This window comes from Aulonocara stuartgranti, assembly GCF_965226115.1.
Source record: "Aulonocara stuartgranti genome assembly, chromosome: 12".
NCBI lineage: Eukaryota > Metazoa > Chordata > Actinopteri > Cichliformes > Cichlidae > Aulonocara > Aulonocara stuartgranti.
The window spans coordinates 15,608,668-15,625,583 of record NC_138948.1 but is presented as its reverse complement, the minus strand read 5'-3'; the positions used below and the strand labels follow the sequence as shown (position 1 = coordinate 15,625,583).

At 39.2% G+C, this 16,916-nt stretch overlaps 1 protein-coding gene across 2 annotated transcripts; it reads left to right on the top strand.

Moving 5' to 3' along the window:
* Nucleotides 1-526: 526 nt before the first annotated feature.
* Nucleotides 527-16,643, top strand: me2 (malic enzyme 2, NAD(+)-dependent, mitochondrial). Of its 2 annotated transcripts, XM_082553615.1 has the most exons (16): nt 527-681; nt 5,557-5,725; nt 6,097-6,265; nt 9,287-9,420; nt 9,528-9,677; nt 10,235-10,310; nt 10,473-10,634; nt 10,763-10,976; nt 11,513-11,610; nt 11,887-12,000; nt 12,149-12,260; nt 12,479-12,621; nt 12,744-12,846; nt 12,976-13,046; nt 13,781-13,879; nt 14,126-16,643. In XM_082553615.1, the coding sequence occupies exons 3-16, from the start codon at nt 6,152-6,154 to the stop codon at nt 14,285-14,287; spliced, it is 1,752 nt and encodes a 583-aa protein (XP_082409741.1). In that variant the 5' UTR covers nt 527-681; nt 5,557-5,725; nt 6,097-6,151; the 3' UTR covers nt 14,288-16,643. The 2 variants fall into 2 exon arrangements, with proteins under 2 accessions (XP_082409741.1, XP_082409740.1); XM_082553614.1 differs by lacking the exon at nt 5,557-5,725.
* Nucleotides 16,644-16,916: the final 273 nt, after the last annotated feature.

The following is a 16,916-nucleotide window of genomic DNA, read 5'->3' as shown; positions in this document are numbered from 1 at the left end:
AATATGCCTTTCGTGATCTTTTTGCATTCTTCTGTTAAGACCTCTAGCAATATCCTAACATCTGTTAATCTGTCAATATTATTGTAGGTTAGTTTAGGAGAGCAATGAGTGTTTACTCAGAGCATAGGCACTATTAAACTCAGTTCATCATTATCTACCAGTTTCTGTGCTGTGTAGCCTTCAAATAAATATATATGGTAGATACTTCCTTATTCACAAGGGGTGAGCACAGTTGGTAGCTCCGCATGTCTGATTTGGCAGATTCTTTACCCTGGATGCACTTCCTGACACATCCCAGAGAGATGTCTTCTCCTAAGACTGAACAGGGATGTTTTGCTTCTTAGATAAATATGTAAACCACGCACGCACCACATAGCCACAAATTTTCTACGCAATACAGTACCACAGCTTAGGATAAACTAGTAATATGACATAACATGCGCAAAATAAAATGCGCGTGTTGGAGTATTTACGGTAATCGAGAGGGGAAACCCCAGCATCTGATTGGTCGAGCGGCCGGGTTCTTCTACAGCGTTTCCTCTCCTCGCGACTCAATCTGGTGTATGTGTGCTGGCAGGCAGGCTAATCCCAGGGTCAGTCCACAGAAGTTAGGCACAGCGAATATCATAAGAGTTGTGCCTAACAGACATTGAACGGCAGTATTATATTACTCAAGAGCAGGTAAGCGGAGTCGTTGTTCTCTAAATTGTAGAAAGTGTGTGTCATTTGAGAACTTCCTGCTTACTGAGCCAAGAGAGATGGCAGCAAGCAGGGCTGTGATGAGTAAGTGACTGCATTTAGTTAAGTCATCCGAATAAAAAGTGCCTAGTGTCGGTGTGCTTAATCAGTTTAGTAGCTTCAGACATTAAGACTTAGGTGACAGAGGTGTTCAAATGACGACACCCTCTGCTTTATTTTAACTTAAAGTTAGCAAAAGGTTAGCTTTTAGCTCCTGTGGTTGTGAGGCTAATGGCTTGCAGTTGTGGTGGATATCAGTTTTTGGGGGGTTTTGTTTTTGAAAGATCTCCAACATGTTATAAGGTCACATTTGGCATTTGCCCCCAATTATCTTCTCATTCCCTTGAGTGTTAAAGCTTGGGACAGTTGAGTATTTCCTTGCCTTTTATTGCAGGTTCTGCTAATATTTAACCTCCACCGGTGGGTTTTTTACGTTCAGTGATCAGACACACTGACAGGGTGAGTGAGAAAGACTGAGAACAATAACCTGTTAGTAAGGCCACACCTAACAGCTGTGTTAAGTCTGTCTGGTCAGTTGAGGAAACTAATAACCTAAAGTATCATCTGTCTTCAAACCACTTTACCCTGATCATGTGAGACCATAAAAGATTTACACTTAAAATCATGCATGTGGGTGAGATTCGGAGCTTGAAAAAAGGTGCCCAGTGTGCACAAGAGGGTGGATACAATGCATGTTATTACATTATGACTGGTTTAGTTAACACAGTTGTTGTTTGCACCAGTTATTATTCCAGAACCAATAAGAAAAGATTTATTAGCAGTTTAAATTGTACTGCCTTATTTGTCTCACCTGTTTACAAAGAAATTAAATTACCAGTACTCCACAGGAAGACAGATGGCAAGTGAGATGCCTGATTTTGAATGGCATTTAATTAAACGTTTCTAAGTTATGGTTTCTAAACTTACAGAGCATCTGTATCTAGCTGCAGTACTGGTGAGCTCATGCTGTACATTTTCTGATCTCAGCACAATTTTGCTATCATTTTGATTCCCATTTAGAGCAGTCCAGGTGCATAATTATAGGCAGGTTTCTTGTCTCCATTCATACTCTGTTTGCAGACAATTACTCCTACAAAAAGTCCCAAGCACTTTCTGGCTGTAATGGTGTGCATTCATGCTCTGTGTTACAATAATGATGCGAAGCTGGCACATGTACAAAGATTACCTTGTTTGCTACAAATGGAAAAATTATTTGGTATCTACACCACATCAAATATTATCCTTCCCATTAGCCGTGGCCTTTTTTTGCTTCTGAAAGAGGTCGCAAACCTAACCTAACAAGAAAAGATCTTTGTACAGTTTGAGTCATAAAGACTGACATTTCACAGACGCTGCATCGAGACAGCTTCCTCTTTGATATCAAATCAACAGATCATTAAAATGTCTGCTGGTTGTTGGAGCTGCTTATGCAGTCTGCCGCTTTAATGCTGCTTTCTAAGCAGCATCTCGTCCAGCTGGCTCCACTTGTTGTTTCCTTCATCCAGACATTATGGTCAAATAGAGGGATACATAATTCAGTGTGAAGTGCTTGAATTTGTTGATCAGAAAAGGATAGGCTAATTTGCTTTTCAGTTGTTTTCTTGTTTTGATATAGCTGCTCATCAGCATAGCATATTGTATTTTTAATATTTGTTTAGCTTAATACTACTTAATTTTGTGTTGGTAATTTTTAATTATGATCAAATGTGGATGAACAAGGAAAGGAAGGAGGCAGGATAATACTGACCGCACACATGAGTGCCTTTTGTCACATTAACTGACACCAACTTTGTTTTTTTGCCAGCTGAGCTCAGCTGCATGTTGTTCCAGGCCGAGAAATGAATACAAATTCTATTTCAAGCCTCACTGGGATTAAATTGCAATGGAAAAATACACTTTGTTAATTCTTATTTCTAATAATCTGCTGTGGTTTCCTTGTGCGTCTTGCATTTCAGTTTAGTATGTTTTTTGCAGAAATGCAAGCCTTGGCTGCTTATTTAAAAGGAACTGATATAGAAACTGCAATGTTGTCAAATTGCATTTCCTGTGACATTAAGGAAGGCTAACAGGAATTTTGCTAGATACAAAAAAATTGTAAGAAGTGGTTTACATCTCTTTTAACATCTTCACAAAATTTAAAGAAGTCCAATCGCTTTCTTTCCAAGTTCTTTACTGGGGTTTTTTTTGTCTGCTTTAGTCTAAAAGTAGTGAAAATCTTTGCATTCCTTCTTGTTTGCAGTACACATGCCAGGTCATTTCTGCAGTTATTAGTTGGAGTCTTGCTTTCTGTCATGCGATCCCTGTTGTTTGTCTGTCTTTCCCATCGGTCCATTGCTGGATGATTTAAAAATTTTAACTCTGTGGTGAACCCCTGCCCCTCTATGCCACTGCCGTGCTCCCCGGGTCTTTGTGAAAAATTTTCAAACTATTTTTTAGATAAAGTTTTATCTCTTAAATCTACTCTTCCTTTGGTGACTGATAGTATGTCTATTCCTGATTGTTCTGCTACTCTTTATCAATTTGAACCCGTTTCACTCTCTACTCTGAAGCGTCTAATTGATAAACTGAACAATACTAATTTTGTACATGATGTTCTCCCATCCCGTATAGTCAAGGATTGTTTTAATGCAATTGGACCTTGTTTATTGTCCATATTGAACCTTTCCTTGCTTTCTGGCTATGTACCTTCAGCTCTCAAACATGCTATAATTCAACCTGTTCTAAAAAAAAGGAACCTTGATCATAGTGATTTTGCCAACTATAGGCCGATTTCTAAGCTTCCCTTTCTGGCTAAAATTCTTGAGAAGGTGGTTCTGCTTCAACTGCAGACCTACCTGGATGAGAATAATATAAATGATAAATTTCAATCGGCCTTCAAACAACATCACAGCACTGAATCAGCGCTGCTTCGTGTTTTCAATGATCTTTTACTAATGGCTGACAATGGACGCCCCTCTGTCCTAGTGCTATTGGATCTTTCATCGGCATTTGACATGGTTGACCATAACATACTACTGGCGAGACTAGAGCACACTGTAGGCATTAAGGGCGCTGCCTTGGATTGGTTTAAATCCTACCTCTCCAATCGGCTCTCTTCGGTACATCTGGCCACATCCTCTTCTTCGGCTGTACCTGTTTGCTGTGGTGTCCCCCAGGGATCTGTGTTAGGCCCTACCCTTTTCTCATTGTACATGCTTCCTTTAAGTGCTATCTTTGAGAAATACCACATTGCTTTTCACTATTATGCGGATGATATCCAGATCTATTTTGAGTTAAACGATGATCTTGCTCTGTCTTTGAATAGCTTCCGAGAATGCATGTGGGAGGTCAAGAAATGGCTTTTGGCAAATACTCTTATCCTTAATGATAAGAAAACCGAAATTATGATTTTTGGTAGTAATGCCCTTCGTGCCAAACTTCGGGATGCCTTTGGTTTTCTCACTAGTTCTTTCTCTGACACTGTTAGGAATCTGGGTGTCTTATTTGACAGCTCATTTACACTTGATAAACAAGTGTCTGCTGTTGTCAGATCTAGTTTTTACCAGCTTCGCCTTATTTCTAAGGCCAGGCACTATATCCCGTATAAAGACCTAGAAAAGCTCATCCACGCCTTTGTAACGTCAAGGCTAGATTACTGTAATTCACTTTATTGTGGTCTCCACTCTTCCCTTTTACATAGATTACAGACAGTTCAGAATGCTGCAGCACGCATTCTAACTAAAACCAAGAAGTTTGCCCACATTACTCCTGTCCTTGCTGATCTGCACTGGTTGCCTGTCAAATATCGTATTCAATTTCAAATTTTGTTGTTTACTTTTAAAATTACCAATAACACTGCACCAAGCTATCTTAACTCATTCACTGCCATTGACGTCTATAGACGTCAATTGAAAAACTTACGTTGACTGCCATTGACGTCTATAGACGTCAATTACGTTTTCAATGGGAGGGGCTAGAATAAAACCTCGGGCAGCTTGTCAGTGAACATCAGACTGCTTGAAATGTATTTTTCACAAAAAGCTCGTTTTCTCCCTTTTTTTGGTCAAAACAGGCATTTTTGGTGGAACCCACCTCTCTTCTACAGCTGATTACTAAAGAACAGAAAATGGTAGAAACAAGCTTTTTTTTTTTTGTGGATGGAAGAAGAGAGTCTGTTCTTCATTTTGGTAGGTTCAGCGTTTATGTGATCATAACACACAGTTTTCTGTGGCTCTTCAAAAATGAGTAAAAATGCTCAAAAACCCTGGCAGTGAATGAGTTAAGGAACTTTTAAACCCATATGCTCCTGCTAGGGCTTTAAGGTCATCCTCACAGTTACTGCTGGTTCAGCCCAGATCTCGACTGAAATCTAGAGGTGATCGATCGTTTGCTCTAGTTGCACCAGAGCTGTGGAACAATCTCCCGATTGGCATCCGGGCGTCTGATTCTATTCATTCTTTTAAATCACAGCTAAAAACATATCTTTTTAAACTTGCCTTTTTTACCAGTTAAATGCTGGCTTGCTTGCAGTGACCTATTGACCTATTGTATTAAATTCTCTGCTATCTTTCCATTATTGGTGTCTTTTATCATGGTGGTACAGTCTTACCTTGCTATAACCTATGTGCTGCAGTTTACTCTTATTGGTGGCTTTTATCTGTGAGCATAATTCGTTACCTTTATGTATTTGATGTTAATGTGTGAACTGTTTTATTTTTTTTATTGTTTTATGTAAAGCGCTTTGGTATGCCCAAGGCTTTTAAATGTGCTCTATAAATAAAGATTGTTGTTGTTGTTGTGATGCCATAGCGATTTATCTTGTTCTGTGTCTTCATGCAGAGCTCATCACGAAAGGGATTATGACAATCTGTCAAAGCTTTGTTTCTTAGAGCGCACACTAAATCGCTTCAGGCCACGTCCAGATTAATGTTGGCCACTGCTTCCAGCATTTGTAATCCTCAAGTGCTGTCCATGCACACAAAGAGGATTCATTGGCTACTGTGAATAGGTGTGTGTGTCTGTAAGCTGACAGCACTGACTGCGGTTAGCTTTATAACGTATTAAGATGTGATAATCTGATACTGTCATATTAAAAGGCTTTGGTAACAGTGCACTGCACGGTTTGACTGTCAGAAACAAGAATAATTAATAGTAAGTCTTTGACTCTAACCTGCCAAAAAGCCCAAATGGTAATGCACCATGTAGACAGTTAAGACTTAACAACTTAAAATCTGAAATGTGTCACCATGGTGATGTAATCACTGTGCTGCACATCAATACTTTTGTCAGTAAAGCTATAATCATTTCTACAGCCAGGTTGTGCATATCATTTGCACATGGTCAGTATTTTTTCATCTTTCCCTGTCTTGTCTCCCTCAGAAACCAGTGGATCTTCTAGAAAGCACCAGTGGACCCACACCGGTGACTGTCTACCATGTTGTCCAGATTAAGGACAACCTGGTCTCTGAGGCCATGCATCTCTCTTTGCAGATGGGTCCACACCAAAGAAAAGGGCAAGCCCCTCATGCTCAGCCCTCGCACCAACAAAGTAGGTGGACCTACCTTGTGTTGGGGTTTTAAGACACGGTGACGACAGCCCGTTTTTGTCTTGATCAATGTTAATTATGTCATTATGTGAAGAAGGATTATTTTTCTCTGTGTGCCTGGACAGAAAATAACTATAATGAATTGTTGAAATGTTATTGTTTGGTTACAGTGTCCAGAAATGAGTAGAAATTTACTGCAAGATGTCATAACAGTGGTTATAATGTAATCTTTTAAATTTTAGGCCTGTATATTTTCCACACGTTTAAATGCCATAGTCTATCCCACTGCAGATGCCAATATCTGTTTATATCTCAGACAATAGAATAGTGGGGAGCTAAGCTTGTGTGTGACTGATATAAACTGGCATAACCATTTTTAGTAGTCTGCAACCAAAATACAAAAGTTGTAAAAGAAGTTTATGCTTCAGTTATTTGTATTCCCATATCTGTAGCTATTGACTATTTATGATGAACGGTGCCTGTCTGTCAATGCCTGTCTAGCACATTGTTATTTGGCTGCTTTCTGAATTTTTCTTTAAGGTGTTTGTGATTTTCGCTGTCTGTTTTAAAATGCTCACAGCAGGGTATCTAGCAGTGCGCATACAAGTGAGACAATTACAGTGTCGTGTATTTGCTAAATTGAAATGATGCTGTGAAGCATTTGGCTTGGAGGGTTTGATTTTTCAGGAGGTTTGCCAACTACTGAGAGTTACAAGTGATATTTGTAACATGTACATTTTGCTGCTTGAGGTGATTTGACCTTTTGCTAAACTTAGCCCATACCAGATAAATATAGAAATTCCAACCTACATGCAAACTGGACACAGACCAGCTGACCAGTGGTCCCACAAACTGGGGTTTCAACTACTGTTTTTTCAGCCAGTTTTTGAGCTCCTGCATAGCTCCATGCTTGATTTAATAATGGTTTGTAAAAGCAGGCTTGCAATGAAGACTGTATATAGAAAAACACTGATATAAAAGGCCTATAGAGCTGCTTTCAGGTCTGTCAGTACTCCCCTCCTCCCTGACTACCTCACAATACAACTAGCAACCATACCAACCAAGCACTGCCAGACAATATATGGCATGCTGTATCCTAAAGTTAAAGGCATGGGCAAAATGACTGTAATTGGCACCTATTAAAAATCCTGAGTGGGAGTCCGAGAGTTTGCAGGCATCCAGGAAAAGGACACCCACATACATAACTGAGATAATAAGTAAACAGCATTAGATAAAACTTTAAAATCCATTTATTTATTTGCTCAAATTAAAATTATTGCATTATAGTAAATTCTCTACAAATTGAGTTTATGTACTTGCACTCAAGAAAGAGGCACAAACCTAATTCCATGGTTTGGTTCGGCATTTTTTTAAAAAAAAAATTTTTTAAAGTCAACTTGAAATTCTTCTTGCATTAAAAGTCTCAGTTTCTAAACGAGAACATGCCAGCTGGTTCTAGATTACAAATATAAGAGCAGTACTTGATGTGACTTGCATCAGCAGTGTACTGTAGCAGTAAAGGTCACTGTGTTTGAAATGTAGTCTGGTATGACTGTTAAAAGGGCTAGGATCTCAAATTCCTTCACCCTAAATGTAGGGTGAGCTGTGCAGGGAAAGTGTTCACTGTACAGAATGTATTAATACCTTTATCCAGTATATTCCTGTCTTGGAAGTGTTGAAATTGCATTTCTAAAGTGCTAATCATGGGCTTGCTCAAGATGGTCTTTCATAGGGAAGTGCTCAGCTCCTGAAATCTTACAAAAATGTTACTTTCAATTTTATGCAAAAGGACAAATGCTAGATTAAGGTGTTTGCAGCATGTGGCATTGCGCTGAAAGGAACTGATTGGTAGAGCTGTGTGAAGTGAAATGCTCTATCAGCATGACTAAGCATTTTTCGAGGGGAGCCCCAGCATTCATCATTCTGACAAAATAATCCGCCCCCTTCTGCAGCCCCAGGCATGGCGGCCTCTTTGTTACGCCCATATTTCAGTCGGATAGGAGCTTGTACACTGCAGGGACATGCAAACACATTGCATCCACCTCTCACCTCCCCCATCCTCTCATTTAAAAATTGGGGTGTTTCAGCCCACAGTGGTCTTCATTGGTTTCTTTGAGGCTACTCCTCCTCCTCCACTACTACCCCCACTCTCCGTCCGTCTTTGTCCTGCTGCAAAATTGCTTTCGTTTTGTTTTTCTTCATTCCGTCAGCCTGAATTTATTTCTGTAAATGCTGAAAAGGTAAACTCAGTTAAAGGTCCCATAATGAGGCAGTGCACCGTCTAAACAAACTCCATTACAGTACATGAACAGTTAGTCCAGAAACTGCTATATTTTATAAAGAACAGGACAGAAATGTGGTATGCCTTAGCCATGAGTAGGGGGATGGTTGACATAAACAAATAAAGCCCTGCCCCCAACTACAGGTTGCAGGAGGAGTCCTGTTTTTTATGGTTTGCCAGTAAATTTCACAAAAACGGTCCTGTTAAGAAATGGCTACAGCAGACTTTGATGTCAGACGGTTACAGGGGGTGTTGCGTTAGTACTTTTAGCGTCCCAAGTAGAGGTTGATAATAGACGCAATATACAGTAGTGTGCAAAAATCTTGACTCACCCATTATTTCTTAATATTTTGCTAGAAAAATGGGAACTAGGTGGAGCAATTTATTGAAGCAAGTGCAGATTTATATGAACATGTCTTATAAACACAAGGCCACCTTTTATTCTATAATACAGGCTGAACTCTCAGACAAGTTTTCTTTCAATTTCTTTAAGTAGTCTGAAGAATGAAAACAACCCTGACCACACACATTAAAAATACCCCTCATATTATTCATGAGAGTGCAGGCAGGGTCGAGCGGGTGGAGGCAAGTGTCAGAGGTGATTTGTGACAGAAGGATAGCAGTAAGAGTGGAAAAAGATGGTGGTGAGACCTGCTGTGTGTGGTTTGGAGACGGTGGCAGTCAGGAAAAGAAATGCAGAGCTGAAGAAGCTAAAATGTCATGTTTTTGTGTTCCTCCACAGGGTATGGCCTTTTCCCTTCAGGAGCGTCAGATTTTGGGGATACATGGTCTGCTGCCTCCCAAAGTGGAGACTCAGGAAATTCAGGCCCTGCGCTTTCAGAAAAATCTCAAAAAGCTGCACGATCCCCTGGAGAAGTAAGGATGCATTTTTCTTGTTGTACTGGAAAGCGTAAACATGTTTTTAAATAAAAACCGAGCATTTGTCTTCCTGTACACAGCTTAACTTTTCTTTTTCCATACAGGTACATCTACCTGATGGGCATCCAGGAAAGGAATGAGAAGCTTTTCTATAGGGTGTTGATGGAAGACATAGAGGAGCTGATGCCGATTGTTTACACTCCCACTGTAGGGCTTGCCTGTACGCAGTATGGACATATCTTTAGAAGACCAAAGTAAGGCCTTAGCAGATAATTTGAGTTTTTAATGTAGGTTTTGTTGCTCCAGTTCTACACAGCCAGGTATTTTGTCGCTGGGAGGAAATCGTCCAGAGGTGTGCAGAAAAGCTTGATATGGAAGAGAAGAGAGATTGCTATATGTCTTGACACAGCATATTGACAGCCAGTTCTGAAGGCTATATCCTTACAAGGACAAATAATACTGTGTTCATGTCTGAGATTGTCTATCCAAATATGGCTAACACAGCTCTTATCTTCAGTCTAAAGGAGCAGGAATGTTATGTATGCAAGATCCTATTGATTCTTCTAAAATTAGGACAGAAGCTCCTTTCAGGCGAGACCTTTGAGACCTTACCAAGTGAAGGGAGACCTGCTTTAGTCAGGAAAAGCTCTTACGTGTTTTATTTTTGATGGCAGGCGTATTGAATCTTATGCACATAATGTTAAAAAGTGGTTTTATGCTGAAGATGCATTTTCTTTTTCTGCTTAGTTAAAGTTAGGATTTAATCACGATTGCTGCAATAGCTAAACTGTCATCCTGTTTATCTCTCTAGAGGCCTGTTTATCTCCATTCTGGACAGAGGACATATCCGCTCCATCCTTGACAACTGGCCAGACACTAATGTTGCAGTAAGTCTCAAAATCCTCACTATAGTAAAACCTTTTCAGATATTACATTGGAAAAAAAGTCAAAAAATATGTCATAAAGATATGACAGTTGCTTATAAATATGTCAAATTTTAATCTTCAGTTTTCCAACTAATGTGCTTCTTCCATCTCTTCTTTGTGTAGGTAGTAGTAGTAACTGATGGAGAGCGTATCTTGGGATTAGGGGACCTGGGTGTTTATGGAATGGGAATACCTGTTGGGAAACTTTGCCTGTACACTGCCTGTGCTGGCATCAGACCTGAGAAATGTCTCCCTGTGGTGATCGATGTTGGGACGGATAACGAGGTAGGAAGGCTAGGTGTTGGCTTTTTGTTTTGTTTTTTTTCTTTCTGTTTATTGCATGTGTGAGAGAAGAGAAATATAATAACTGTGTTTACTTTGGCTTCTCATGGTTGCCCTTGTCCTCCCGTTAGACTCTCCTTAAGGATCCGCTTTACATGGGGCTGTACCAGAAGCGAGACCGCTCCCAAGCATATGACGATCTCATTGATGAGTTCATGGAAGCTGTCGTGGACAAATACGGGCAGGACACGCTGATCCAGTTTGAAGACTTTGGGAACCACAACGCGTTCCGCTTCCTTAGAAAGTACAGGGAGAAGTACTGCACCTTCAACGATGACATCCAAGGTTCACACATAACCCCTGACACAGCACTTTGAGACTACTGTAGTTAAATAGGTGCAGATAATGTCTACCTTGTTGTATGACTCTGTCGTCCTAATTCACATTCAGGTTACACCACACAAAGTGCTTAACTTACAGTTTTATGTTTATGTATTTTTCCAGCTGATTCAAAGGCTCAAAGTTTAGCAATATTTACAGATCGGAGTATTTCCTAAGAACAGTTCTATAAGATTTGCAAGTTTAGGCCCATCCATACAAATGACTTACGGCCTTAACTGTTAAGTTACTGGAGCTGTTTCTAAAAGGATCGCTGCTTTATTAGAGTCCACCTGAAACTCAATGTAAATTTTTATTGTTGGATTAAATTACTGTGGAGCATTTCAGAAATCATCTGTTGTGAGTGATGCTGAAATAAGATGCATTCATGAGCTGTTTTCCTTGAAAATCTTTCTGATTTTAGACAAATTATCATGAGTGTTTGGATGTCTTTGAGGCAGAGACTCGATTGTTTACTCTTCTGTTTGTCTACATGTTTCCAGGCACTGCGTCTGTAGCTCTTGGCGGTCTGTTAGCAGCTCAGAGAGCAGTTGGCAAACCCATCACTGAACACCGGGTGCTGTTCCTGGGAGCAGGAGAGGTAAGCTGATATTCATCGTTTTAATCAATTGAACTTCTCAAGATTTTCTTTGTTTTTTTGTTCTCTTGACTTTGCTATATGAAAGTTACGTATTTGAAAATGGCAAAAAAGGCACAATTGGAAGAAGCGTACTGTTCCCGACTGACCACAAACAGAACAAAAAACCTGAGGAGTTGCTCCATTGTCTATTTAGAGAATAATCGTTCATGTTTTCTTTGTGTAAATTTTTTTGTGTTTTTATTTTGTTTATTCATTCTTTTATTTATTATTTGGTAGGCTGCCCTTGGAATTGCCAATCTGATTGTGATGGCCATGATGGAGACGGGAATGACCCAAGCTGAGGCCAGGAAGAAAATCTGGATGTATGATAAAGATGGCTTACTTGTAAAGGTAAGTGTGTGACACAGGAATTTATAATAAGAAAATGATACAATTTTGTCTACTTTCCTGGCTGGTCCACGGTCTAAACAGTCAACGGCATTTTCACTGAACAAGTGTTTATTAGTAATTGTGTCTAATGTGTCACATGTGACTCCAGGGCAGACAGCAGGGAACTGACTCTAACCAGGAAGCATTTACCCATGAGAGTCCAGGGGATGTACAGAGCTTCCTAGATGCTGTCAATGCCATCAAACCTACAGCTATCATTGGTGTGGACCTTTAATTTATTTATTTATTTTTTTGTATTCATATAATTGTAGCCTTGTAGCACTGCTTGCCAACCAGAAAGAATTATACAAATATCTATTTTATTAAAATATTGTTTGTTAATAATAAACAATAAACTCAGTCAGTTACAAAAAGGTTGTAGTCTTATTTCAGACCTTCTTTGAACAGTAATAATAAATCAGTCTCTCCTTTTTTCCAGGTGTGGCAGGAGCTGGACGTCTGTTTACCCATGATGTCATCAAGTCCATGGGAACCCTGAATGAACGGCCAATCATCTTTGCCCTGAGCAACCCAACCAATAAAGCAGAGTGCACAGCAGAGGAGGCCTACACTCTGACAGATGTACACATTTTTTTTTCTAGGCTTAACTTTTTTCCTCTTTTTTGACAAACTCTTAAGTTATGCATTCAGATTGTGTTTTTCCTACCTCATCACCTCTCAAGATTTGTTTCTGTGTCTCACAGGGAAGATGTCTTTTTGCGAGCGGCAGCCCTTTCGGTCCAGTGACTCTGAGCGATGGTCGCATCCTTACACCAGGACAAGGGAACAACGCTTACATTTTTCCAGGTGAGAGGGGGAAAAAAAATTGATTATTCATTATTTACATTAAATGCAGCACTCTTAAGATGGTATGAATTGCATTACATCCTGCAAATTTGAATGCAGTATGTTGTAATTGGTCTTCATGCATTTCAGGCGTGGGCCTGGCTGTGATCCTGAGTGGAGTGAGACACATCAGTGACACGGTTTTCTTAGAGGCTGCCAAGGTCTGAAGACACTACTAAATATTTTTCTACCTGTTCTTTAAGTTCATCTTTAACTTTTCCCTCACTCCATCCTGTATTGTCTTGCTGACTCTTTCATGTATGCATATTCTTCATACAGTTTCTTCCCAAAGCCCATAACCACCCTTATATCCATCCATATATACATAACACTATTTATTACATATTTACTTTTTTACACTGGTTTGTATATTCGTACATTTTATATATTTTTTTTCTCTGTTAATACTGTTCATATGTATATAGTGCTGCAAAACTGACCCCCCCAGCATGTTTGCACTGAGTAGGAGATGCTCTGTATCTCATTGTACAATTGTATAGTGACAATAAAGGCATTCTGTTCTTCTATTCTATATTCACTATATGCTCATCTCAGCCCTGTTTAACCCTTCGATGTCTCCTCTTCCCTCTCTTTTTAGACTGGCATAACAGATGAAGAGCTTCTCTTTGCTGGGCTGCATTTGATACATTAACACTAATCAGTGCAACAGATGATCACTGTGCTTTGTTGCCAGTGTTTTTGTTACTGTTCAGTGTCAGAAACACTGATTTGCATGGTGTTAATAGTACTAGAAGGGGTTTGATTACTTTTGTAATGACAACTGGCCAAAATCACATGACTAGTGTGGGTAGACAAACAGTAGTAGTAGTTTTGTCTGGTTTTTGTGACCTAGAAATTATTCTTTATTGTAAATGCAATCTTATGTTCCTTTCAGACACTTGCAGAGCAGCTGACAGATAAAGAGCTTGCAGAAGGCAGACTCTACCCTCCTCTGTCCAACATCAGGGAGGTCTCTATCCAGATGGCTGTCAAGGTAAGCCTCCTCCAGTTTAAATTTTGGTTATTGTCAAGGTCAGTTTACATATTAACAGTCTCCAAGAAATAATCTCTGTGTTCAACGGATTTTTTTTTTTTTGAAAAAAGAAATTCATGCCCTGCAGCCGGACAAACCGTAACATAACCTATCAAACACTGTTCTCCTTTTGGTCAAAGTCATGTTGTAGTTCCTGTGTCACTCCTTACGTTTGGTCAGTGATAAATTTTCTCTTTCCCACTAAAGGTGGTGGAGTATCTCTATGCTAAAGGCATGGCGTTCCACTACCCTGAGCCAGTGGACAAGGACGCCTTTGTGCGGGCTACTGTCTGGAAGACCGACTATGAATCTTTCCTGCCGGACACCTATGATTGGCCAGGTGTCAACTTTAGCCCCAAGTCCATCTAGAAATAGGGCACACTCACTGTGGCTCATGTCATAATGGCCTTCTCTTCCTTTTTTTCCTGCTTTATACCTAATCACAGATTTTGTAAGATTGCCTTACTTTAAACATATGCTTAAAAATAGACCACAGTAGCCATGCTGCTACATTTTCACCAAACCAGTCTTATTGGATCTGTGAACAGTCAAAGTGGAAAGTGAAGAGAAGGGCATTGAAATGAGATCAGCCATTCTCATTTTAAATTACACTTCTCCATTATGTGCATAATGTAGAAACCTGCACAAAGCCAGATGGCCACCTGGTGGTGGAAATGGGCAGTGGTTACATCTATTTTCCATGCTGCTCCATCAAAAACTCAGCACTAAATTTGCATAAATTTCATGAATTTTTTTTCCCATTAATTTTTAAGATGTTATTGTTTCACTGTATCTGTAATCTAATAATGACTAATCTGTCATTTTGTTGTGTACATTTCTGATATTTGCTGTCTTCAGTTAGCACGCACAAACTCCATTCTTTACTTGTACTCCGTCTTCTAGTATTCTTGCAAGCTTGCAAGAAATGACCTCAATTTCGTAACATTTAGTAATATCCAGTATGTATTTGTGTATTGCCTTTGTCCACCTTAAATAAGGCTCTGGTCAGTTTTCCTCTTCTCATTAATACCCAGTATAAGACATCTAGCAGAGCAGAGGACTGAAGAGGAGAGCCTTTCTGTTAGAGGCAAACAAAGACCGATTCACTAAAATTGAGATTTTCTGAAGGGAAAATACATGAAAGTTATATATTTAAAAAAAAATGTAGGCAGACAACCTTTTAACATCCACTCCAGCCTTTTGTTTGTTTGATTAATTGTGTCACCTAATATTTATTTCTTTGAATTCATGTTTTTTTTTTTTGTATTCAACTGTTTTGAAAAGCCTCTCTTCAACACTCCTTAAGGAATGGTCTCATGAAGAATGTATCCCATAAAATGAACAATTTTGCTTAAGTGTTATATGAATACTTAAGAAAATATGTGCAGTATATAATCATTAGATACTCATTTATGTTGTTAAATGAACTTTTTTGGTCTGATGCGCAGTGTGTGGCATTGAGGTATGTTGGTTTTACTACTATTGTTTCGTCTGAGCAGACTGTACAAACTCACAGGCCAAGCTTCTCTTCAGTGTTATGATCCACCACGAGGTTAAAACACAGGTTATGTATTCTAGCACAAGTGCTCCTCATGTAATAAGTCTTTTTTGACTCAGCCAAGTGATGTAAACTGAACTGTTTGAAAATATTATTGGGATTAGAAAATATTGACTGAAAAGCCCTGGTTGATTAAGTCCTTCGTACTGAATAGCAATGGTGCCTAAGCACTGTATAGACTGGCAAAATATCTTTGTGATAAAGTGCAAGTCGGCTATACAGTGTACAAATCCACGTGTCAGTTTGATGTACTGACCTAATACCAGTAGGACACACTGCTGACCGTTAACCTGCTGAGGTTCTCTGTTAGCGCTTTGTTTTTGCTCAGTTCTGTGACAGATTGCTGCATTGTAATAGCAAATAAACTAAAGGTATACCACAGTGTTTCATGTAAAATGCAGGATTCAATCTATGCTCTGATCATATTTCTAAGACTTTAAACTGCTTTATGACAGGGGCATTGGCAGCATTGCACATTGGTCTTCAGAGATGTGTGTAAAATGGAGATGGTTGACAGGTTAAAGAAAGAAAATGAGTATTTTAACAAGGAGAGGGCACCTACATCAGGATAGAAGTGCTTCATGGTTCATATGCAGTGAATGCTCCCTGTAACCATGCCAGCAAAAAGCCGCCTTCTTTTTCCTTTAAATTGTCATCCATCGATTTACACTGTAAAACTTTAACTCAAGGACCTTCCAACCGCATACATTTAAGTGCCTGCACAAATTACAGTGTCCCTTCATAGTCACTCCCATGCCTCATTAAGTTAACCATGCAGATAGCCACACTATAATTATTGACATTATTGTTTTGTTATGAAATGGTGTAACTGTAGCATTGAGCATACAGTGCTTTCTCTAATAAATGTTAGATTTAATGCAAACTTTTCAGTGGTTTAATGATATGTAAACACTGTAATGTCATCGGTGTGTTGCTCACGTGTTTGTTAAGATGTTGACTGTAATTGTCCAGTTTGAGGTTTTTGCTGTTTTGTTCGATGAGTGGTTAGTTCATGTGACTCTTAGTGGTTTCAGTATTCATAAGTATTCCCATGCAGTCTGACACTGATTTTTGGTGCAGTCATGTTTGTATACCAGAGTGCAGTATGTTTGTTTTATTATACTTGAGGTGTGAAAACTCCAGAATAAAACCAATTTTTACATCGGCTCCCTTGTCTTTCAATTTATTATTATTTTTTTTAATCCCATTTATTTTTCTTCCTTTTCTTTCTTAACAGATTCATCTTTTAAACTGCTTTTAACAGGCAGTTTACTACAGTGACCTCCTTTTTGAACCCTTACTGAATTCTCTCTATATTCTCACTATAATTTAATCCTGCTGATACCAAAGTACGTTCGTCTAAACAGCTAGCTGTGTCCAGTTGTTAGGAGGACGATGCATGAGTCCGCTTTGAGTCAACAACTGGAATGTATTTTGTGG

Bases quoted from the DNA above. Each gene is read 5' to 3' on its own strand.
- me2 (XM_082553614.1), top strand. From the start codon at position 6,152: ATGTTGTCCAGATTAAGGACAACCTGGTCTCTGAGGCCATGCATCTCT. The intron at 10,311-10,472 runs GTAAGTCTCAAA...TTCTTTGTGTAG, and splicing joins GGCCAGACACTAATGTTGCA to GTAGTAGTAGTAACTGATGG. The intron at 13,880-14,125 runs GTAAGCCTCCTC...TTCCCACTAAAG, and splicing joins CTATCCAGATGGCTGTCAAG to GTGGTGGAGTATCTCTATGC.